The sequence below is a fragment of the Cervus canadensis genome, chromosome 1 (genome assembly GCF_019320065.1).
Source record: "Cervus canadensis isolate Bull #8, Minnesota chromosome 1, ASM1932006v1, whole genome shotgun sequence".
NCBI classification, from domain to species: domain Eukaryota; kingdom Metazoa; phylum Chordata; class Mammalia; order Artiodactyla; family Cervidae; genus Cervus; species Cervus canadensis.
In genome coordinates, this window is record NC_057386.1 from 118594055 (window position 1) to 118617500 (window position 23446).

The 23446-nt window shown below is 48.3% G+C and overlaps 1 protein-coding gene across 2 annotated transcripts; it reads left to right on the forward strand.

Annotated features, from left to right (window-relative positions):
• The first annotated feature begins 501 nt into the window (after positions 1 to 501).
• Positions 502 to 20807, forward strand: LOC122422833 (2'-5'-oligoadenylate synthase 2-like). Of its 2 annotated transcripts, XM_043439546.1 has the most exons (10): positions 502 to 743; positions 2536 to 2812; positions 6350 to 6528; positions 8155 to 8390; positions 8889 to 9030; positions 11414 to 11584; positions 13049 to 13331; positions 14861 to 15051; positions 16894 to 17141; positions 18194 to 20807. In XM_043439546.1, exons 1-10 carry the CDS (start codon positions 567 to 569, stop codon positions 18363 to 18365), a joined length of 2076 nt encoding a protein of 691 aa, XP_043295481.1. In that variant the 5' UTR covers positions 502 to 566; the 3' UTR covers positions 18366 to 20807. The 2 variants fall into 2 exon arrangements, with proteins under 2 accessions (XP_043295481.1, XP_043295489.1); XM_043439554.1 differs by lacking the exons at positions 2536 to 2812; positions 6350 to 6528.
• The last annotated feature ends 2639 nt before the right edge of the window (positions 20808 to 23446 follow it).

Here is a 23446-nt window from a genome sequence, read left to right on the forward strand (position 1 = left end):
ATATATTACATATTTAGATGTAAATATAACTGAATCAGTTTGCTATACTCCTGAAAACTAACACAATATTTTAAATCAGCTATACTTCAATTATATATATAAAAAAAGATGACCTCTGGCCCCCTATGAAATTATTTGCTTTGCAAACACTTTACAGCACTAGCCATGTACTAGGTCCTGTTCTAAGCACTTTGCAAGTATTTTAATCTTTGTATTAAGCCTGTGAGATAGGTACCACTGTTACCCCCATTTTACAGATGGGGAAATCAAGGCACAAAAAGGGCTGGCAGTGTGCTCAAAGACACAGACATAACCCATATCAAGCCCTCATAATCCAGCTCAAGGGGCCATGTTTTTAACTACAAGCCTCCCTTGAGAGCAGCGGAAAGGCTGGGGGCGAGGCCTGGATTGAAGCCTGGATTGGGCCGGAAAACTCTGTGAGTTTCCTTTTCCCCTGGTGTAAGTTTCGATTTTCTCCCCTCTCCTCCCCCTGCACACAGAAGTTCCTTATTCTCCTCAGCCTCCCGCTCTGCCTCCAGCTGTCATCTCAGCAGCCAGTCAGAGCCATGGGCAGCTGGAAGTCCCGCGTCTATGAGCAGCCTTCTGAGAAACTGGAGGAGTTTATCCAGAACTACCTGAGGCCCTCCGAAGACTGTCAGAAAGACATCGACCAGTCAGTGGACACCATCTGTGCGGTCCTGCAGAGACCCTGCCAGTCCCTCACCGTGACAGGGGTGGCCAAAGTGAGTAGATGGCTGGGCTCAGTGCTTCTGGGACCCGGGAGGAGGAGGGACTTGGCACTGAGCACCCGCTGTGTTCTGGGCTCTGGGCGCGCAAGACATCACCTTGTCTGAGCCCACACTGGGGTGACCTGATGGAACAGGTGTAGAGTTCAGGGGTACAGGCGGGGAGAGCGCTGATTCTGCCCCTTGCTGCTGTGTGACCTGAGGTAGGTTGCTTAACCTCTCTGTGCCCCAGTGTCTGAACGTGTAAAATGGGAGGGGAATATTACTCAGTGCCAAGAGTTAAGAGGCTTAAACGCATGATGCTCTGGCAAGAGCTTGGTACAAAGCTACAGCAGTAAATTAGCTGTGGTTACTTGTATCATTTTTATCCTCCCCGTCTTACAGACAAGTAAACTGAGCCTACAAGAGTTCAGTAAAACTATTCAAGGATGTTCTGTGATTTCTCAACTCCAAGGAGGTGGGAGGCCTCATCAGTGAAGACATGTTTGGTGCTCTGGCACAAACCCTAGGGTGGAGGCTGAAGATTCTGGAATTTTGAGGAAGAGATGATGCTGGGAAGGTGCCAGGACCCTAGGGTGGGGAGGGGATCACGTTTGCCCAACCCCACCCTCACGCTCTCCAGCACGGGAATCGCACTTCTCTGCAGTCACGTGCTTCCTGGCCTCTACCCTTTTACACACCCACTAGCCCTAAGAATAGACACATAGGCACGTGGTGTCTCCTCTCTTGGCCCAGATAAGGAAAATGAAGCTTGGGGAAGTTATTATTCGTTGGCATTCGACCCGGGATTTTAAGCTCTGGTAACCCATTTGGGAGGGCCCCGCTGGTGGCTCCATGGTAAAGAGTCCACACGGCAGGGCAGGAGACCTGGGTTCGATCCCTGGGTCAGGAAGGTCCCCTGGAGAAGGGAATGGCAACCCACTCCAGTATGCTTGCCTGGGAAATCCCATGGACAGAGGAGCCTGGTGCATGGGGTCGCGGAATTGGACACGACTGAGCAACTAAACAATGGCGACAATGTGTTTGGGAGCATGCACCCTTAACCACTGTGCAATCCTACCTCTCAATATTGTTAACTTTTTTCTCATTAAAATAATATGTACAAGTGCACATATGTGTACAGTACAGCTTGCTGGATTGCTGCAGACAACATACATGTGTGACCTATGCCCAGATCAAGAAATAAAAGTTTCCCAGCCCCCACCCAAGAGTCCCTGGGCCCCTTGTCTAGTCATTACCCTCAACCCCAGCCAACCATGCTCCTGACTTCAAACAGCATAGATTAGTTTTGCCTATTTTTAAACTTTGTGTAGAGTGACCAACCTTTCAGGTTTGTCTGCGACTGAAGGGTTTTCTGGGACATGGACGTCTCGGGGCTAAGACTGAGCAGGTTGGTCTCCCTGTCTAAAAGACGTCATGCACGGTGTGGCGTTAATGTGCGGGCTTTGTTTCTGACCCACCGGTTGATGAAACGTACGTTGTTGTGTGCAGCTGTTGTTTTCTCATTGCGTTGTTGCCATGTATTCCCTTGTGTGGGCACACCACTCTTGTCTGCTCTACTGCTGATGTTCATCCAAGTGGCCTTCTGTCCGGGGCTCGTAGGGAAAGTGTTGCTGTGGGTGCCCTGATTCAGCTCTCTGGGTGGAGAGATGACCACCCGCCAACTCAACTCTTAGATGACGGTGACATGTGGGACTTCTGCTCCAGTTGAGAGATACGTCTGCCTGTTGGGGTGCCCAGTGACCTCAGAGGGTTCAGACTTTCACATCTGCTTCTCTGTTGCTGGTAGGGTGGCTCCTATGGCCGGAGAACGGTCTTGAGAGGCAACTCGGATGGTACCCTGGTCGTCTTCTTCGGGGACCTTGAGCAATTCCAGGACCAGGAAAAAAGACAATATGAACTTCTCGGGGCAATCTGGGCACAGATGAAACATTGTGAGTGCACACTGAATCTGGCAGCCAAGATGGAGCTCCAGAACACCAATAGGAGCTCCAGGGTCACTGTCCAGCTTTCCACAAAACAGCAGAGCATCACTTTCAACGTGCTGCCTGCCTTCAATGCTCTGGGTGAGCCCTCCTGGGTGTGTGCAGGGTGGTGGGGAGGGTTGGAGGTGTGGGTCTGGAAGGGCTTGTCAAGAGAACAAAGCCAGTGAAAGAGGTGGTGAGTAGCGTGGGGATGGAATAAATACCACTAGAATCGAAAAGAAAGTGAAAGTGTTAATCGCTCAGTTGTGTCCTACTCTTTGTGACCCCATGGACTGTAACCTGCCAGGCTCCTCTGTCCATGGAATTCTCCAGGCAAGAACACTGGAGTGGGTTGCCATGCCCTTCTCCAAGGGATCTTCCCCAGCCAGGGATCAGACCCTCATCTCCTGCAGAGCAGGCAGATTCTTTACTGTTTCAGCCACCAGAGAAGACTCCTCCTACCTTGAGCTTACTCTGTTCTTTAGAACCTCTCCTTTAACTCCTAACTGACTTTGGAGGAAATGTTCTAGACTCTGAAACCTACAGTAGAGTTCCTCAAACTGTGATATGCACACAAATCCCCTGAGAAACTTGTTAAAATGATGGTTCTGCTTCAAGAGATTGGGGTCCAGAATTCTATATTTCCAACCAGCTTCATGGTGGTTGCTGCTCTTCTGCGGACCATAGTGAAGATGTAAACTAGAATAAACGTTGGTTAGAGGTAGAGAATGGGGAAAACATCTGAGAAAAGTTCAGCTAGAGCAGGCCTGGAGTTGCCCTCTAATGAGGTCAACATCAAGGCAAGGCTCTTCCACGGGCAACTGTTTGAATGGATCCGTGGTTGGATGGAAGGATGGTTGACTGGATGGAGGAATGGACGGTTGACTGGGAGAATGGATGAAAGGATGGTTGACTGGATGGATGGATGGTTGGTTGACTGAGTGAATAAGACTCACCATATCCAAAAAAAAAAAAAAAAACCCTCGGACCTTTCGTTCCAAAAAAAAAAAAGACTCACCATAGTCACAGCTTAGTCTCAAGCATTAGGTACATAGATTATCATAAACTTAAATATCAGTGTTGACATCCAACCCCTCATTAAACAAATGGAATCAGAAAGAAATGACTGTATCCAGGGCCACACACCCAGTTACTGGCAGAAATAGAATAAAAGCCAGAGTCTTTTAAGTGTCAGGCCTGGTGCCTTCAAGGTGGACACACACACACACAAAACCTGATGACTCACATTCACAGAAAGGTGACCTAGTTCAGAGGAAAAAATGCAGCAGTTTGTGAGTTAGGCGGCCTGGGGAATTCTCACCCTGATCCTCCTACTAACTCACCTGTGTCCAACTGTAAGATCAAAGCTAGAAAAAGCTAACTTCCAGGGCCTTTCGGACAGTAAGAATTGAGAATACATGCCTGACTCAGTGTTACTGAAAGGTGTGTGGGTCCAACTGCTCACCGTCCAAAAGTCAATAAATAGGCCAAGCTGATGGAAAAGAAAGTTAGCTTTATTTCAAATGCCAGCAACTTTGGGGGAGGGCAGACATCTGTCCAAAGGTTGACTCCTCCCGCTGATAGTGGAGACAAGCTTTTATAGACCAAGGGAGGGCGCTACATGAAGAAAAAGTACAGTCAGCTCTGACAGTCATCTTCAAATTGGTCATCAGTGATCTGACCAGCATCATCTCAATGGTTTTAGGTGCAGTTTATCTTCAGTTCCAGGGTCGGTTTATTTCCATTTGCTTTGGGGTCCATTCTCAGAACTGTGGCAGCTCATGTCATGGGTATAGTCTGGTCAAGTTAAGTTCTTCCGCCTGGAGTTTTAGTATCTATATGACAGCTCACAGATATGGCTCAGAATGTTATCTATAATCCTTGAGAAGGAAACTCTCAAAGGTCCTTAGCTAAGCTTAATGCTGAGTTAGTCGTTTAGTTAAGTCTGAATCTTTGCCACCCCATGGACTGTAGCTCAATTATGTTTAATGACTACATTATTATTATTTGGTCTCCTTTGACTCTTTTCCTTTATTTCTGCATGTTCTCTTCTCTCTGGTTACACTTATCCTTTGACTAAAGTTTTCCACAGGCAAAAGGCAGACAGAGAACATGGTCGGGGTGGGAGGAGGCAAGGACCATAGTGTCCAGCTCCATTTCAGCAGGAGGGCTGGAGACAAGGTGAAGAGACAGTGTGACTCAGAATTCATAGGATATCCTATGTTCTCTCCTCTGGTTCATGGCAAGTAGCTGGGGAAACAGTGGCAACAGTGGCTGCCTTTGTTTTTGGGGGGCTCCAGAATCACTGCAGATGGTGATTGCAGCCATGAAATTAAAAGACACTTATTCCTTAGAATGGAAGTTATGACCAACCTAAACAGCATATTAAAAAGCAGAGACATTACTTTGTCAACAAAAGTCCATCTAGTCAAGGCTATGGTTTTTCCAGTGGTCATGTATGGATGTGAGAGTTGGACTATAAAGAAAGCTGAGTGCAGAAGAACTGATGCTTTTGAACTGTGGTGTTGGAGAAGACTCTTGAGAGTCCCTTGGACTGCAAGGAGATCCAACCAGTCCATCCTGAAGGAGATCAGTCCTGGGTGTTCATTGGAAGGACTGATGTTGAAGTTGAAACTCCAATACTTTGGCCACCTGATGCGAAGAGCTGACTCATTTGAAAAAACCCTGATGCTGGGAAAGATTGAGGGCAGGAGGAGAAGGGGACAACAGAGGATAAGATGGTTGGATGGCATCACCGACTCAATGGACATGAGTTTGGGTAGACTCCGGGAGTTGGTGATGGATAGGGGGGCCTGGCGTGCTGCGGTTCATGGGGTCGCAAAGAGTCGGACAGGCCTAAGCGACTGAACTGAATTGAACTCCTCTGGTTCACAGCAGGGCAGTTGGAGATAAGGCCAGAGCGCCCTCTGCTGGCTTCTCCCCGTCATGCAAGGATGATGTAAGAACGGAAAGACCAGGTCTTCCTCACATGTAGTATCCAGGAGCTGCCACGAGATGGCGGCAGAGTTACACATTCCAAACTTGAATCTCTCTTTTTTTTTTTTCCTAGACGAAACAATAACTGTGACTCAGAATTCGTAGGAAATCCTATGTTCTCTCCTCTGATTCAGAGCACAGTGGCTGGAGATAAGGCCAGAGCGCCCTCTGTTGGCTTCACCCCGTCATGCAAGGATGATGTGAGAACGAAAGACCAGGTCTTCCTCACATCAAGTATCCAGAAGTTTCCACGAGATGGCGGCGGAGCGACACATTCCAAACTTGAATCTCTCTTTTTTTTTTTTTTCCTTAGAGGATACAACAGTGGTTGCTTTCTGAGAAAAGTAGGGCTTCCCCGGTGGCTCAGATGGTTGGTCACGACTGAGCGACTGACATTTCATTTCATTTCTGAGAAAAGGAAACTACAGGGGAATTTTTAAATTACATTCTTTACTAAACATTAGCCTAACTACATTTTATTATCTAGCAGGACAGACCACCCCTCACCTTTTATGCAAATACCCCATCCTCTTACAGATGAAGCGGTGAACGTGTGCTACCTAGCCGCATCCAGCCTTCTTTGTGGGCTCTCCAAGGCCAGGCTCCCTGAAAATCAGACGTTCTGCTTCTCTTTCACACCAGGCTTAAGTGAGAAGCCCAGCCTCTGGAGCTATCGGGAACTCAAAAGATCCTTGGATATGCTGAAAGCCAGGCCCGGTGTGTTCTCAGTCTGCTTCACTGAACTCCAGGAGAAGTTTTTTAGCAGCTATCCCAGCAAACTAAAGGATTTGATCCTCTTGGTAAAGTACTGGTGTCAAAAGGTGAATTTCAAATTGTGTGTCTATTGCAATCTGTCATCTGTTTCCCTTTGACTGAGATGATTCATCCTGGGTGAAGTGTCAATACAACATCGTTAAGAATGGTGGCACAGACAGTAAAGAAGCTGCCTGCAATGCAGGAGACGCTGGGTCAGGAAGATCCCCTGGAGGAGGAAACCCACTCTGGTATTCTCGGCTGGAGAAGCCCATGGACAGAGGAGCCTGGTGGTCTGCAGTCCACAGGGTCACAAAGAGTTGGACATGACTGAGTGACTGACATGTTCACGTTCAAGAATACAGCTCAGGACTTTACTGGTGGCCCAGGGGTTAAGATACCACCATTCCAATGCAGGGGGTGCGGGTTCGAACCCTGGTAGGGGAAGTAAGACCCCATGTGCCCCCCCAACACGCAAAGGAATGCAGTTCAGTGCATTCCTGTAGCCTTTTAGGCAATCCTCAGATCGAAATAGGGCACATTTCCTGCACCCCAGTCCGTACTGCTCCCAAACAAACCTCTGTCCTAACATCTGTCGCCACAGATTAGTTTTGTCTTTAAACTCGGTGGCAGTGGAATCATACTAAACGTACTTTTGCTCAGTGTTAGGCCTGAGAGGTTTTTCCCTGTTGTTGCAGGGAGTAATGGTTCTTCATTGTCTGATACTATTCCATTGCATTGATACACTGTACTCGGCTGCATTCCACTGCTAAGGGACATGTGGGTCACTCCCAAATTGGGGCTATCACGAATGAGGCTACAGTGGATATTCCCCCACAAGTCTTTTTTTTCTGGTGACTTTAAGCAGTCAGTTCCTCTTGGGTAAAAATGCAGGAGTGAAACTTCTGTGCTATAAGGTATACTGTGTGTGTGTGTGTGTGTGTGTGTGTGTGTGCACGCGCATGCATGCTCAGTTGCTCAGTTGTATCTGACTCTTTGTGACCCCATGGGCTGTAGCCCACCAGGCTACTCTGTCCATGGGATTTCCCAGGCAAGAATACTGGAGTGGGGTACCATTTCTTCCTCCAGGGAATCTTCCTGACTCAGAGATCAACCCATTTCTCCTCCTTCTCCTGCATTGGCAGGTGGGGTGGAACCTTTTATTACTGCTCCCCTGGGAAGTCCACATACCTTATATATGTAATATATATTTATATATTATATATATATATATGAATGAGGAGGGCATGGCGACCCACTCCAGTATGCTTGCCTGGAGAATCCCCATGGACAGAGGAGCCTGGTGGGCTACAGTCCATGGGGTCGCAAAGAGTCAGACATGACTGAAGCGACTTAGCTACATATATGAATATGTATGTATATGTGTATACATATACACATGGCATATATGAATAAATATATGGACTATATAGATATAAATTTAACTTTAGTAAATATAGCTGAATAGCATTCCGAAATGCTTGTACCAGTTCACACTCCCATCAGCTGTGTATGATAGTTTCAGGTGCTGCACATTCTTGCCAACACTTGCTATTGTCAGTCTATGGAATTTTAGCCACATATCATTTCGATCACTAGCAGGGGATGGCGACTTCCTATAGACTTCTAGTTTCTTGCTTTCAGACCCCTGGCACGGGTCCCGAGTTACCCGCCAGCCTTCTCTCCTCTCACAGTGCCAGGAAAAGCTGAACAATTCCTCCCTGCTGCCTCTGTATGCACTGGAGCTGCTTACAGTCTATGCCTGGGAACAGGGCTGTGGAGTGGAGGACTTTGATATGGCTGAAGGTGTCAGGACTGTTCTGGGGCTCATCGAGAAGCAGGAGCAGCTATGTGTCTATTGGACGGTCAACTACAACTTTGGAGATGAGACCATCCGCAACATCCTGCTGAGCCAGCTCCAAGCCCCGAGGTACCAAGCTTCCCATTCCATGTCTCCTTCCCTCTTTATCTGCATGCCAGGCTGTGCCCCCTTAGAATGAGGGTCCATCCCCACTTTCCCCAGCCAGGGGATCTGTCAAAAGAACACCAGCTGCAGTGGTTAGGGAGGCAAAGAGAGGTCTGTCTGAAAGAGGAATGCTTCAGCATTCCTCACATTCTAAACCATTGTCACCTTTTGTCCTCAAAGCAAGCACTTCCCCTCATAGAAAGAAGGGGCTAAGGAGACGGGTCAGCAAAAAGAGGAGACTGTTTTATTAGTTTATGAATGGAACATGTCTATGAAGCAGAGTAAACAAGACCAGAGAGGCTAGACATCTTAGACAAAGCACTTCAGCAATTGGGAGGAACTGCAGGAGGTAAAATACAGATTCCTGGGTGCCCAATCCAGCCCTCTTTCCCTTAAACTGATTTCTTCTCCCACAAGCAACCCAACTGATTATTTTTTTTTTTAACCAAATGAAATTTATAGGCCGGTAATCTTGGATCCAACTGACCCAACCAATAATGTGAGCAAAGATAACACCTACTGGCCACTGCTAAAAAACGAAGCTCAAAACCGGTTGCATTCTCTCAGGCAGAACGAGTCACCTGGACCATCTTGGAATGTTCCGGTGAGACCTGGTGTGCTGCTGCAGACAGGGCCCGCCTGACACTTGGACTACAGCCTATCCAAGATCACCCTAAGTTGGTTTCCCAGAGCTGCTGTGACAAAGTACCATGCACTGGTGGCTTAAAGCAACAGAAGTGTATTCCTTCTCAGTTCTGGGGACTAGAAGTCCAAGATCAAGGCATCAGCAGGACCGTGCTCCCTCTGAAGGCTCCAAGCAAGAGTGCTTCCATGCCTCTTCCAGCTTCTCATGGTTGCAAGAAACCCCTGGCTTGTGGCAGCATCACTCCAGTGCCTACCTCCGTTGTCACACGAACCTCTCTTGTGTCTTCACAATGTCTTCCCTCCATGCTTGTCTGTTTCTGTCTCTCTGCTCTTCTTATAAGGACACCAGTCATACAGAATAAGGGGCCGACAGGCAAGACCTCACCTTAACTCGATTCTTTTCATTGTTTGCTCACTTTTGTGACTCCATAGACTGCAGTCCTCCAGGCTCCTCTGTCCGCAGGATTTCCTGGGCAAGAATACTGGAGTGGGTTGCCATTTCCAGCTCCAAGGGATCTTCCTCACCCAAGGATCAAGCCTGCACCTCCTGCATTAGCAGGCGGATTCTTGACCACTGCACCACCAGGGGCGGCCCCTTAACTTGATTACCTCTTTGCAAAGACTCTGTTTCCAAATAAGGTCACATGCATGGGGCCTAGAGGTTGGGACTTCAATGCAGTTTTTAGGAGGACACAGTTCAGTCTGTACACACACCCTTAGGGGCCTTCCCTCCCATTAAAATGATGGTAAAGTGTAAAGCTGAACAAAGAGGAACAGGGGCATCTGCAGACGAGAGGTTAGTTTCTGCAAGAGAGGAAGCAGGTGAGAAGGTGGTGACAGGTGAAATGGAGCAGAGCCCAGGAGACGTGGGTGGTGGCCCCCCCAGCAGATGCTGGATCAGGCCCTGAGCTCCTTTCACACACTATGGGGGTGGGGGTGAGAGTGAGAAGTGAGGCTGGAGATGGGAACTAATGACACGGCCAGATGTATTGACTTCCCCTCTCCCCTCCCTCAAAGGAGAAGCACATCGATCCACACAAGTCTGATCATATCTGCAAAGTCCCATCTGCTGCATAAGGTAGGCAGAGTCATAGAGCAGGACGCGAACATTGGGGAGGGGTATCGCTGTTTTCCCTCCCCCGAGCAAGAAGCAAACTGCCTCTGCAGACTGAGGCCTGAGCAGAACAGCAAAGAGAAGAGGCTCGGGTGAGGTGTCTTGAGCTGTGGTCCACAGTGCACATCCCATCTGACGTTTTCTACTGAAGAGGAGAGAACCGCGCTTCTGGGCGGGTGTCAGACCCCCTTTACCCATCAGAGCATGGTTTCCTTCCAGAAGCGACCACAGGTGCGAGGGAGTGAGCAGGTCCCACCCTCCACGACCCCATTTGATTCGAGAGCAGGGAACTGTCCCCTTCAGAATGAGCACACAGCCCCTCTGAGCCCAGGACATCCCTCTCTTCGACACACTTAGAGGGAACAACATCCCCTGCCGTGAAGGGTCGAATAGTATCCCAGAAAATTCACGTCCCCCCAGATCCTCAGCATGTGACCTTCTTTGGAAGCAGGGTCTTTGCAGGTATCATTGGTTAAGGGGTCACCCTGGATCAGCGTGGGCTCTGAATCCAATGACTGGGTCTTATAAGAAGACACTCAGGGACAGACGCAGAGGTGACGAGGTCACATAACAACAGAGGCAGGGGTAGGTGTGATGCCGCCACGAGACAAGGAAGACGGCAGCACTGCCAGAAGCTGGAAGATGTGAGGAAGGATTCTTCCCGGAGCCTTTGGAGAGAGCCCGGCCCCGCCCACACTTTCATTTCAAGTGCTTAGTCTCCAGAACGGTGGTTTGTTACAGCAGCGCCCGGAAACCAGTCCACCTGGGCGCAGGGTGTTTAACAGAGTCTGATAGAACCTTGAAAAAAGGAATGAGTGTGATCATAAGGAGTCAACAATACCCACAATGAGTGGGAAAATAAGGAAGGAACACGGCAGTAGGAGTAGCTATTCATAGGAGGTACTGGCCATTGGCAGACGAAGCCAGAACAGAAAGTGGAAACTGGAGAGTGATTCAGAGCCCGGGGCATCACAAACCTGTTTGGGAGAAGGAGCCAGATCCCTCCTGGGGGTAAGGAGGAGCAAGGAGGGCAGCTTTTGTTTCAGGCGGATCTTGGCTACCACCTGAAACTCAGGGTATGTCGATATGAGAACTCAAGATGACAAAGGTACAGTGGGAGGGTTGGAGAGCAGGAGGGAAGGGTCGGTGGAACAGAGGAGGCGGGGGAGGAAGCGGGATGGGAGGTGGTGGCTGGCAGGGGGCATCTCACAGCTGGCTCCTTCCACAGCCCGCACCACTCTACCTGACCCCAGGCCATCTGCTAGATAAGTTCATCGAGGACTTTCTCCAGCCTGACCAGACTTTCCAAGACCAGATCAAGAAGGCTCTTAAAACCATCTGTTCATTCCTTGAAGAAAATTGCTTTCGACATTCAACTACAAAGGTTCAAGTTATCCACGTGAGCCCTGGCCTTTTTCTTTGCTCTTGTCGGGGAACTAAGCAGTCCCTGGGTCTCGGCAAGGGTTGTGACCACCGGAAATGTGAGGGCAAAGGATGCGGGAGGGAAGCTGGGGAGATCAACGCCTGAGACCCCAGCTCTCAGTGGGGGATGCGGAGGCACTGCTTAAGTTGTTCACGAGAGACTTTGGGGCGGGGCACGTGGTGTGTCTCGAAGGATCTCTATTCCCTTACCAGGTATCGAACCCCAGGCCTACGGCATTGAGTTCTAACTGCTGGACCACCAGGGAATTCCCATTCACGATAGACTTCTGATTCTGCATTAACCTCCAAGGTTGACACAGAGGTGAAGGATTGCTGCTTGGCCATCCCTGCCCATCCTTAGCTTGTAGTGTATCACTTGTAGTGGGAAAATTTTAGATTTTTACTATTAGTCGAAGATACTTTTTTCTCACTGTGGTCTCTTTTTAAACTTATTGATTTCAAGTGTAGTTACTGTACTATATCATATAAGGCACAATAAGGCATACAGTTGGGCTTCCCTGGTGGCACAGAGGTAAAGAATCCACCTGCCAATGCCGGAGATGCAAGAGACTCAGGTTTGATCCCTGGGTCCGGGAAGATCCCCTGGAGTAGGAGATGGCAACCTACTCCAGTGTTCTGTCTGGAGAATCCCATGGATAGAGGAGCCTGGTGGGCTGCAGTCCATGGGGTTGCAAAGAGTCAGACACGACTGACTGAGCACACACAAGGTGTATAATATAGTGATTCGCAATTGTTTAAGATAATGGAAATTAAATGGTGGCTCCCTGGTAAAGAATCCACCTGCAACCCAGGAGATATATGTTCAGTCCCTGGGTTGGGAAGATCTCCTGGAGGAGAAGATGACAACCCATTCCAATATTATTGCCTGGAGAATTCCATAGAAAGAGGAGCCTGGCGGGCTACAGTCCATGGGGTCGCAAAGAGGCAGACAGGACTGAGCGGCTGAGCACCCTCCATTTATAGTTATTATAAAATAGTGGCTTTATTCCCCATGTTGTACAGTATGTATTCCTAATAGTTTACACCTCTTACACCCCACCTCTATTGCCCCTTCCCCCTGCCCTTCCCCTTACTGTAACCGCTAGTTTCTTCTCTATGTCCGTGAGTCTGTAAAGCTATGCAGTCTTTACCAGAAGTATTTAGGACGTTGACTTGAGAAGTAGGTAATTTAAAACTAACCCATCCATTGTTGTGGGTAAATTCACACATCAAAAAGTGTGAGACAAACCACCTTTGGAATCAGAGGATTCTATTTCTTGGGAAAATGAAACACTCTGCTTAGGACTTAGCCCTAATTGGAGACACAAACTTGGGACTACCCCCGGCAGCCTTATCAATTAGCCCAACGGGTGCCAGCCCACAGGGGCGAGGGGCTCAAGCTCTACAAAATGCTCTATCTCGGTTTGCCTTTCTTCCCTAGTGGGGGTCGACTGCAAAAGGCACGGCTCTGAAGACTGGCTCCGATGCCAACCTCGTAGTGTTCGCAGACTCGCTGAAAAGCTACACCTCCCCAAAAAACGAGAGATGCAACATCATCAGGGAAATCCATAAGCAGCTGGAAGCCTGTCAGCAGCAGAAGGATTTTGAAGTGAAGTTTGAGATTTCAAAATGGAAGGCTCCCTGGGTGCTGAGCTTCACTCTGAAATCCAAAGTCCTCAACGAAAGCATTGACTTTCATGTGGTGCCTGCATTTGACGCCCTGGGTAAGACTCCCAAGATTTGAGCCTCTGAAAGAGGAAGAGGGATTCTGGTGTGATGGAGGCAGGGGCGGGGCAGAGGGAAAGTCACGTAACTTACTCATCAGTCTTGGGTCCAGTGCCCCAACAGGTGACATAATGTCACCAACATCTTACACCTGTGTGCATTTTCATTCTCATTTAAATATCCCAATGAAGGCCAGAGAGCTTCCCTGGTGGTTCAGTGGTAAAGAATACACCTGCCAATGCAGGAGATGCAGGTTCGATCCCTGGGTTGGGAAGATCCCCTGGAGGAGGAAATGACAACCCACTCCAGTACTCTTGCCTGGAGAATCCCATGGACAGAGGAGCCTGGTGGGCTGCAGTCTATGGGGTCACAGAGTCGGACGTGACTTAGCGACTCAACAACAATAGCAGCAGCCAGAACCTGCATCATATGTTCCCACGGTGTCCCTCGCAGAGTCGATCAGAGAATGAGGTACACAGGAATTCAGTACACATTTATAGATAAAATGCCTCAAGTATTAGGGAAGGAAATTTTAAAAATAGACTTTGGGAGAAATTCTGAGGCAAAAACAGGAAATCTGGGTGTTCACCTTCAATCATAGGCAAAAATTTCCTTTTTAGAAATTCAGTTTGTAAGTGACAGATACACAGTGATGTGTTAAAAGAAACCAAGGGTATGTCAGGCATTTTCCAAATCAAAATCAAGAAGACTCTGGTACTTTCCTTCTGAATGGTTCTTAGTGTCTTTAGAGAGGAAATGACAGTATATAGAGTGGAGGCCAGCTAACTTTTTCAAGCCTGGGTCTCCTGCATTGCAGGCAGGTTCTTTACCATCTGAGCCACCAGGGAAGCCCTATAAAAGATAAGAGAGCAAATATTTTCAGCTTTAAGGACCATGATGTATCTATCACAACTACTCAACTCTGCCTTTGTAGCTTGAAACCAGTCATAGGCAATACATTAATAAGTGAGCATGACTGTGTTCCAATAAAGCTTTATTTATAAAAACAAGAAAGGGGCCAGATGTCATCTGGGGGCCATAGTTTCCAAAGTTCAGGTTAGCACTGTCCAGAAAGCCTTTCTGCAATAACAAAAATGTCCTATATCTGTGTTCTCTATCTATGGAGATGTGGCTATTCAATGTGTATCTATTTATCTATTAATAGATGTCTAATAATTAATCTGTCTATTAATGTGTATCTGTATCTATTAAAATGTGGCTAGTGCTACTGACGAACTAAATTTTTCAATTTTCCTTTCATGAGTTTGAATGCAAATAGCCATCTTGGCTGATGGCTACCCTATAGGACAGTGCAGATCTAGATAACACTTTAATAATGCCATCTATAGTCATATAAACCATATAATTTTTAATAACTCATTACTCTGGAGATATTAGACATCAGTAGTTTACATACACTAATCGAGTTCAAAGTAATCTCCCAGAATTAAATTGTATTGACGGTGTTTTGAGATCTGTTACTGTCTAGAGAGACTATAGCATAATGTAAATTTCTTGCCCATGCTAGGTGAACTGATGTCTGGCTCCACACCCAGCCCCAGGACCTATGATGAACTCATCTGTTTGTATGAATCTTCTGATGTTTCCCTGGGGGGAGAATTTTCTGCGTGTTTCACGAAGCTACAGCGCAACTTTGTTCGCCGCCTGCCCCCCAAACTGAAGGATTTAATTCGCCTGGTGAAGCACTGGTACAAATGGGTATGACAGCTCTTGTCCTAGAGCCACCTCATTATTATTATTTTTAATTATTTATTTATTGTATTTTAAAAAATGCTTTTATTTATTTTTGGCTTTACTGGGTCTTGGTTGCCGCTTGGGCTTTTCTCTCATTGCGGCACGTGGGGGCTACTCTCTAGTGTGATGCACGGGCTGCTCACGGCGGTGGCTTCTCTTGTGGAGCACGGGCTGTCGGTGCGCGGGCTTCAGCAGTTGCAGCACGCGGGCTCAGAAGTTGCGGTTCCCGGGCTCTAGAGCGCAGGCTAGGTAGTTGTGGGACTTGGGCTCAGTTGCCCCGCCACAGGTGGGGTCTTGCCAGACCAGGGATCAAACTTGTGTCTCCTACACTGGCAGGCAGATTCTTTACCACTGAGCCACCAGGGAAGCCCTTACTCTGTTGATTTTTGATCGCGCTGGGCGTGGGCTGCACGCGGGCTTTCTCTAGTTGCAGCGAGCAGGTGCTACTCTCTAGTTGCGGTGTGCGGGCTTCTCATTGCGGTGGCTTCTCTTGTGGTGGGGTACCAGCTCTGGGCATGCAGGCTTCAGTAGTAGTTGGGGCTCTGTCGCCCCGCTGCATGTGAGATCTTCCCAGACCAGGGGCTGAATGCGAGTCCTCTGCAGTGGCAGGCGGATTCTTAACCCCCGGACCACCAGCGAAGTCCTGGTCTTCATATTTATCAGTACTCTGTGACCACGAAACCAGCACTTACCAGGTGCTCACACTTGCCCATGCTGGGTGGGAACCGAACCACATTAAGGAATCTTCCCGCTCTTAACCTGAGTGTCTTTGCGGTGTTCGCATCACTAACCCCATTGAGTTGGGTCAGATGTAAGCCCCTCCTACCCCCAAAGCTGCTACATGTGGTTTATTTTGCCTTTGCTCTGACACCCAAAGAATTCTGGAACTGAAGGGAGGATGAAGTTGGGATGTGCATGCCTACAAGTCGCCAGCATGGCTTACCTACTGATGGGTGCCCATAACACACACAGATGCTACTCTCAGAAGGCAGGTTGGAGTGACAGGCAGCACCAGGGGCTGCATTTTCTGTACTGGTTTACCTTGCTTCACTTCCATCAGCTCATGGGGGCATTTTCTGAGCCCCCACACGATAGCTGCTCTTTCGGGAGACGTTTCCTTTCTGTGTCCAGATTCCTGAAACTGGAAAAGACTGAACTCTGTGGTTTCCAGCTCTACACCCAGCCCCGGGGTGCTCAGAGCGCTCAGGGCTCCCGGGTGACCTTGAGAAAGGACTTTGCTTCCCCATGACTTCGTCACGGTGACCTCTGCCTACTGGAGAATGAGGAATGAATGATGCAGGTGGAATGTCTGGCCACATAATTAGCACAGAGCAGGGCTTTAGGAAGTGATGAAAGTGTTAGTCGCTTAGTCATGTCTGATCCTTTGCGGCCCCACGGACTGTAGCCTGCCAGGCTCCTCTGTCCATGGGATTCCCCAGGCAAGAATACTGGAGTGGGTTGTCATGCCCTCCTCCAGGGGATCTTTCTGACCCAGAGATGGAACTCGGGTCTCCCTCATTGCAGGCAGATTCGCTACCGTCTGAGCCACCGAAATCCAGGACAAGACTATGTTATAACTCTGGGAAGGCACATAAAGCCAAAGTTCAACAAAGAAGCCTTCGTGGCTGCCTTTGAGCTGCAGACTGGCCCTTCTCAGGCCCCCAGCAGACCAGTCCCCCCAAGGCTGTGTCTCATGACGCGGTTGTCCCACTGTGGCCACAGCATCCTTCGTGTGTACCTTCTTGCTACGCGCGTGTCACCTCCTTGCTTTAACCAGTATCGCTGATGTTTCCGCTCTTCCCTCAGTGTGAACGCAAACTGAAGCAAAAGGGGTCTCTGCCCCCCAAGTATGCCTTGGAGCTGCTCACCATCTATGCCTGGCAGAAGGGGAGCAGGGCACAACAGGATTTTGACTTGGCTGAAGGTTTCCTGACGGTCCTGAAGTTGGTCGAACAATATCAGCATCTCTGTATCTTCTGGACGGTCAACTACAGTTTGAATAATGAGAGCCAAGTTCTGAGGAACTTCCTCCTGGACCAGATGAAGAGAACCAGGTGCTCCAAACCCCTCCGTTTCTTAACCTTATTCCCTCCAATACTATTTCGGTGACCAGAATTCACCTCCCAGGGGCCCTGATTCATTATTCCTCATATGAAACTGAGAAGGGAACTGCTGACCGTCAGAACCTCCCTCCATCTCCAGGGAAGCAGGGGAAATGTCATCCAGGAGGAACAGAGCGGGAAGGACCAGGGTACTGGGTCCTGAGCGGCTTTCATCTTTCTCGGTCAGAAGGAAAAGCGGGGATTCATTGGCAGGTCTAAAAGGTGTGAGAGCTGGAAGAGTGTCCCTCAGAAATAATGCTATTATTCACTGCTGAAGGATCCTGCAGGTTATTTATTAGATTGGGTTCCCATCTCCATCCTACAAAACCATTCTCCTCAAGAATAGGAAGGAATCTTAGTGCATGCATTCAGCGCCAGCAGCAGGGAACCAAAACAAGGGAAGCAAGAGAAAAGAGAAGAGAGAAAATAGAGGAACACTGAGGAAGAATGGAGGAAGGAGAGGAAAAAAAGAGAAAAAGATACCGTGGCTTGCCAGCCATGGGTGTGACCAGCTTGACAGTGGGTGCTCAATTAGTCCTGTCTGACTCCTCACAACTCCATGGACTGTAGCCCACCAGGCTCCTCTGTCCATGAGATTGCTCAGGCAAGAATACTGGAGTAGGTTGCCATTTCCTCCTCCAGGGGATCTTCCCAACCCAGGGATCCAGCTTGCATCTCCTGTGTTAGCAGGCGGGTTCTTTAATCACTGAGCCACCTGGGGAATAGAGTTGCTTAAATGATAAATCATACTTCAGTTGCACCAGCATGGGGAGATGTTTATATCATGCCTTCCTGTGCGTAATAATGAATAGCTTTCAAAACTTTTCTGACCAATATGATTTAATTCTAGGGAATCCTTTCGAACTGTTTCAGTACATTGGAATGACTGACATCTAAGCTAGAAAGACACATTGTTTTATCATGGAAAAGAGAATGGGCCCCTAATTCTGTGGCCACCGGTTCTGAAAATGCTTGCCTCTAATGACTCCTAACCTCTCGTTTAGGCCTATAATCTTGGACCCAGCCGATCCTACTGGCGACGTGGGTGGAGGGAACTGTTGGTGTTGGCATCTTCTAGCGAAAGAAGCGACTGAATGGTTGTTTTCTCTCTGCTTCAAAGATAAGTTGGGATGTTCCATAGAACCATGGAAAGTGCCCACAGAATCATCCTTCTAAAGGAAGTGTCGTCTGAAGATTACCCTGGGATGGGCTTCCATCTAAGAGCTTCCTCTACTCTAGGAAGCTGAGATTCACTCGGCCACACATTACAGATAGCCCAACTCAGGCGCTTAAATGATTGGGTTTTTTTGGTCCCATTTGATGAAATCCTAAGGCAGGCAATCCAGGAGTCACTCAACAGCTCCGTCAGGCTTTCCCCGGGAGCAGATTGTCTCCACCATGACAGTTGGTGTTCGGGCCTGGATAGGTCTTCATGGTGTGAGCAGTGTGAGTCATTAAGCGGCAGCCTCTGGTTCCCTACCCAGGAGATGCGGGTGCACCACCCCCAAGGGCAATAGCCGAAAACGTCTCCAGGGACTTCCCTGCTAGGGATCTACCTCGCGGTGCAGGGCACGTGGGTTTGATCCCTGTTCGGGGAACTAAGACCCCACGTACTGCAGGACGACTAAGCTCACGCACTCGGGAACCCATGCAGCACAGCTGGAAAGCCTATGTGCCACGATGCAAAAGACCTGTCACAGCCAAATAAGTAAATCAATTCTTTTAAGAAAAATGTCTCCAGAGATGGCTGAGTGTCACTTGGGGCACGCTCATCCCTAGCTCCTTCTGGCTCCACCCTCTTTAGTTGTCTAGTTGAGTCTTCCTGGCACTGAAGTAGCTCTTGCCCCTCTGGATGGTGGGTTTGCCATCAGGCTGGAGGAACAGAAAGGTGGAGGACACCTACCCACAGGGTGTCTTATTCGAAGCCTCATCCAGCAAAGTCTTAGGTTTCCTTACCCGGAACCGTCGTCTCGCATTGCTTGCAGCTTAAAAGTGACTCCAGAAAGGGGGGCGGTGAAGACAGCCATGGGTGGGGGTTGGGTCAGCCAACCAAGAGTGCCTGCCACACCTGTTCAAAGCTCCACCTCCTTCCAAGATAGCTGCCACCAGGTATACTTGGCTCTCCCACCAGTTTCTCCATCAACAGGCACCTCAAAATTGTCCCTGGTTATTGTCACCTTGTCAGATACACTTCCTCCTTTCTTTTTCCTGTCTCGTTTCACCAGTGGTTTGGATATGTTTTATTCCTGCACATATATTTCTTTCTTTCTTTCAAGAGAGTGCAAGACACCAGGAAGTTGTGGAGCAGGGATGTATTCTACGGTCAATGAGATGCACTTACTCAGAAGTCTTAGATTCCTGGACTAGTAATGCTGGGAGAAACTTCTAGAGGCCATCAAGCAATAGCTTTTAAAGAATCAGTTCATGGTATAAAAGAGTAACACATGCCTCCCTTGACAGGCCCCATTACCTCTTCCCAACCTCTTGAAATCATCACCTCCACGCCCTCCATAAGGTCTCACCTCACCTCGCTGAAATCTCGTTCCGTGTGTGACCTCTGTTATTAACATATCTGCTCTCATCCAGCTTGACGTGCGCCATGTTTGTGAACCATTCTGTATTTTTCCGATGAACTCCTTCCTTTTCCTTCAAGTCTTAGAGGAGGGATCTCTTCCCAGAGTGAAGCCCTTTTGCTGGCCCTCGGTTCCTGTGATTCTGTCTTTTCGCTCTCATACTCCTCCACCCCGCCCGCCTCCCGTCTCTTCCCGTCTGTACAGAGGACCCGTGGGGCCCTGCCGCTTCACGGTCTCCTAAGCCAGGAGTGAGCCGGGCTCTGCTTACAACTGCACACTCTCCACAGGCTTGGATTGTGACTGTTGAGATAGACAGATATTTAGGTAGACATCAGCAGTTGTTTTATGTAGATAGACATGTACATGTGTTACGTATGTATGACTGTTGTCGTTTCCTTCTGAGCCTACCTTTTCCCCCACATCCGTGAGCTGCTTCTTGCCAAATCTAAAGGCTTTCCCCTCTGGCTTTGGCTTTCAAGACACTTGGAGGTCTAAATGTGTTAACCTCATATATCCACTTAATGTTTGATTACTACCTCATATACCACCTGTCAGAAAAACAAGAATAGATCTGGTCTTTGTTGCCAGTTCTGGCAAAGGGCTTCAGAAACCCTTGGAACTTCCTGATTTGGGCTGTCTTTTGTATTCTGAGGAGCCCCTTCCAACCCTCCCTGTGTTATGCTAACGAGGTGTGGGTCCTTAGTTTCGAAGGATTGGCCTTGCCTGAAATGCCAAGAGTGTGATGAGTGTTGAAACGTTTAACCCCACCCACTACCAACCTTCAAAGAGGACAGGAGGGCTGGAGATTGAAGCGAAGCACATGGCCAGTGATTTAATCAACTGTGTAATGAAACCCTAATGAAAACTCTGGACAACAAGGCTTCCTGGTTGGCTGGTGAGCATATGAATGTATCACAAAGATGGGGGGATGGCAGCTTCTGTGCTCAGGATCCTGCCAACCCTCCTCCCCTATATATCTCTTCATCTGGCTGTTCACTTGTATCTTTTATATAGAATGGTGATTGTAAAAATAGCCCTTTCTTGAGTTCTTTGAGTCATTCTATGAATTATTGAACCTGAAAGGGGGGTCCTGGGAATCCTTGAATTTGTAGCCAAGTCAGGCAGAAGTCAGAGTTGTCTAAGGACCCCGCTTGCAGCTGGGATGTGGAAGTGAAGTTGCTCCGTTGTGTCCAACTCTTTGAGACCACATGGACTGTAGCCTACCAGGGCCCTCCGCCCATGGGATTTTCCAGGCAAGAATACTGGAATGGGTTGCCATTTCCTTCTTCAGGGGATCTTCCTAACCCAGGGATCAAACCCAGGTCTCCCTCGCTGTGGGCAGACGCTTTACCATCTGAGCCACCAGGGGATGGGAACAATCTTGTTTGGACTTTGCCCTTTAACCTGTAGGGTCTACACCATCTCCAGGCAGTGTCAGACTGAGTTGAATTGTTGTAGGACACGTGGTTAGTATCAGTGAGCTGATGTTGGAATGCACCACTATTCTGGCCCAGAATAAGGACAAAGGAAAGTGCTGTGGCCTGAGGTTGAGAAATGGAAGAATGACCAGTGTAAGTTCACATCTGGTCAGTCTACCAGTGACCAGACACCTCTAGACACCTGAACTTGCCCTAGATCCATAGATAGGAAACTGTGAGACATTGCCCCATTCTTACAGGGTTTATGATGTACTTAGATGAACCAGAACAAATTCCTTGTAGAAGAATGAAGGGCAGTTTATAACCACACGCTAAGTGATATGTGTACAGTGGACGAAGACCAGCAAAGATAAAGAGCAACTCAAAGCCCTTCAGAGAGGCACAGCGGGACCATTTTAGTTTTCTCAGCATTCAGTAGATATTTAAGGTCATTAAGAGCAAAGAAAAGGAAATGTTTCAGTGATCAAGAACCATGCAGTCATCCCAATGTTCATTGCAGCACTCTTCACAGTAGCCAAGATAGGGAAGCAACCTAGATGCCCATTGCCAGATGAATGGATAAAGAAGATGTGGTACTTTATATATATATATATATATATACATACATATATATATATGTATATATATAATGGAATATTACTCAGCCATAAAAAGGAATGAATCTGAATCAATTGTAGTGAGGTGGATGAATCTAGAATGAAGTTAGAGAAAAACAAACATTGTATAATAATGCATATATTTGGAATCTAGAAAAATGGTATTGACGAATGTCTTTGCCGGATAGGAATGGAGACACAGATGTAGAGAACAGACTTGTGGATACAGCGGGGGAAGGAGAGAGTGAGACGAATGTAGCGTTAACATATATACTCTATCATGTGTAAAACAGGTAGTGAGACGTTGTTTTATAACATAGGGAGCTCAGCTTGGTGCTCTGTGATGACCTAGAGGTGGGGATGGAAGGGAGGAAGGGAGGCTCAAGAGGGAGGGGATATATGTATATAAAATTATCACTGACTTGGCTTATTGTATGACAGAAACCAACGCAACATTGTAAAGCAATTTTCCTACAATTAAAAGTTTTTTAAATTAAAAAAAAAAAAGAAACATGTAGTCACAGATCATCACTGAAAGTACCTAGGGTATCTTCTTCCCCTCCTTTTTTTTTTTTTTTCAGAAAACAATGAATAAGAAATAAACCCAGAGTTTCTCGTACAGACTGTATTTCAGGATAAACAAACGGCCACGACTGATAAAGAAACAAAATTTTTAAGTGGAAAATCCTACGTAATGTTTGTTGAAAGTACAAGTTAGAAATACTACCCTTTTGCAACCTCTGATGAAACAGATGGTTTAAGCAGAGACTGTCAGTGGATAAAACCGTTAGATGACTCTCTGGAACCTGTGAATATGTTGCCTGACATGGCAAAAGAGACACTGAAGATGTGGTTGAAGATTTGAGGTGGGGAGAGGATCCAGGTGAGTCCAATTGAATCCCACGCGAGCCTTTAAAGGCAGAGAAGTGGCTCCACCTGAGGTCGGAGAGGGTCAGCTACAGAGGAGGCAGGCAAGGCGTCTGAGCTGCTCTCGGGGAATGTGAGGCTTCTGGGGGCTCGCCGCCCGCCAAGAGGCAGGCACCTCCATCCTACAGCACATGGGACCAGGCTCACCCACCCGCGGAGTGACCCTGCAGGCAGACTGTCCCCAGAACCTCCAGGTAGGAACGCTGCCCGGCCCACACCTAGATTTCAGCCTTGTGGGGCCCAGAACGGGGGAACCAGCCAGGCCTGCTGGGCCTCTGACCACAAAACGTGAGATAAGGCACTTGCATGGTTCTGAGCTGCTAAATGTGTACTAACCTGTTCGGGCAGGGGCTGGTAAGCAGCTCAGGGCCTGGGCCTGGAGGAGAATCGGCCTCCTCCGACTCCAGGCCCGGTTAGTCCATCCTGCCCAGCCTGCGTCCAGGGGAAGCAACTCCCACACAAGAGGGAAAGCCGTTTTCTTCCTCTGCCCTCAGTACTTCTGACGCCAGTCACCATGCTTTCTGTTTGGTTGGTTAGTTGGGGTTTGGGGGCTATGCTCAGTCCGCCCAAGGCTGCCCCCACCTCCACTTCAGAGTCCAGGCCTCCAGTGTGAAAGTGTCAGCCACTCAGTCGTGTCCGACTCTCTGTGACCCCATGGACCTCCAGGTTCCTCTGTCCATGGGCTTTTCCAGGCAAGGATGCTAGAACGGGTTGCTATTCCC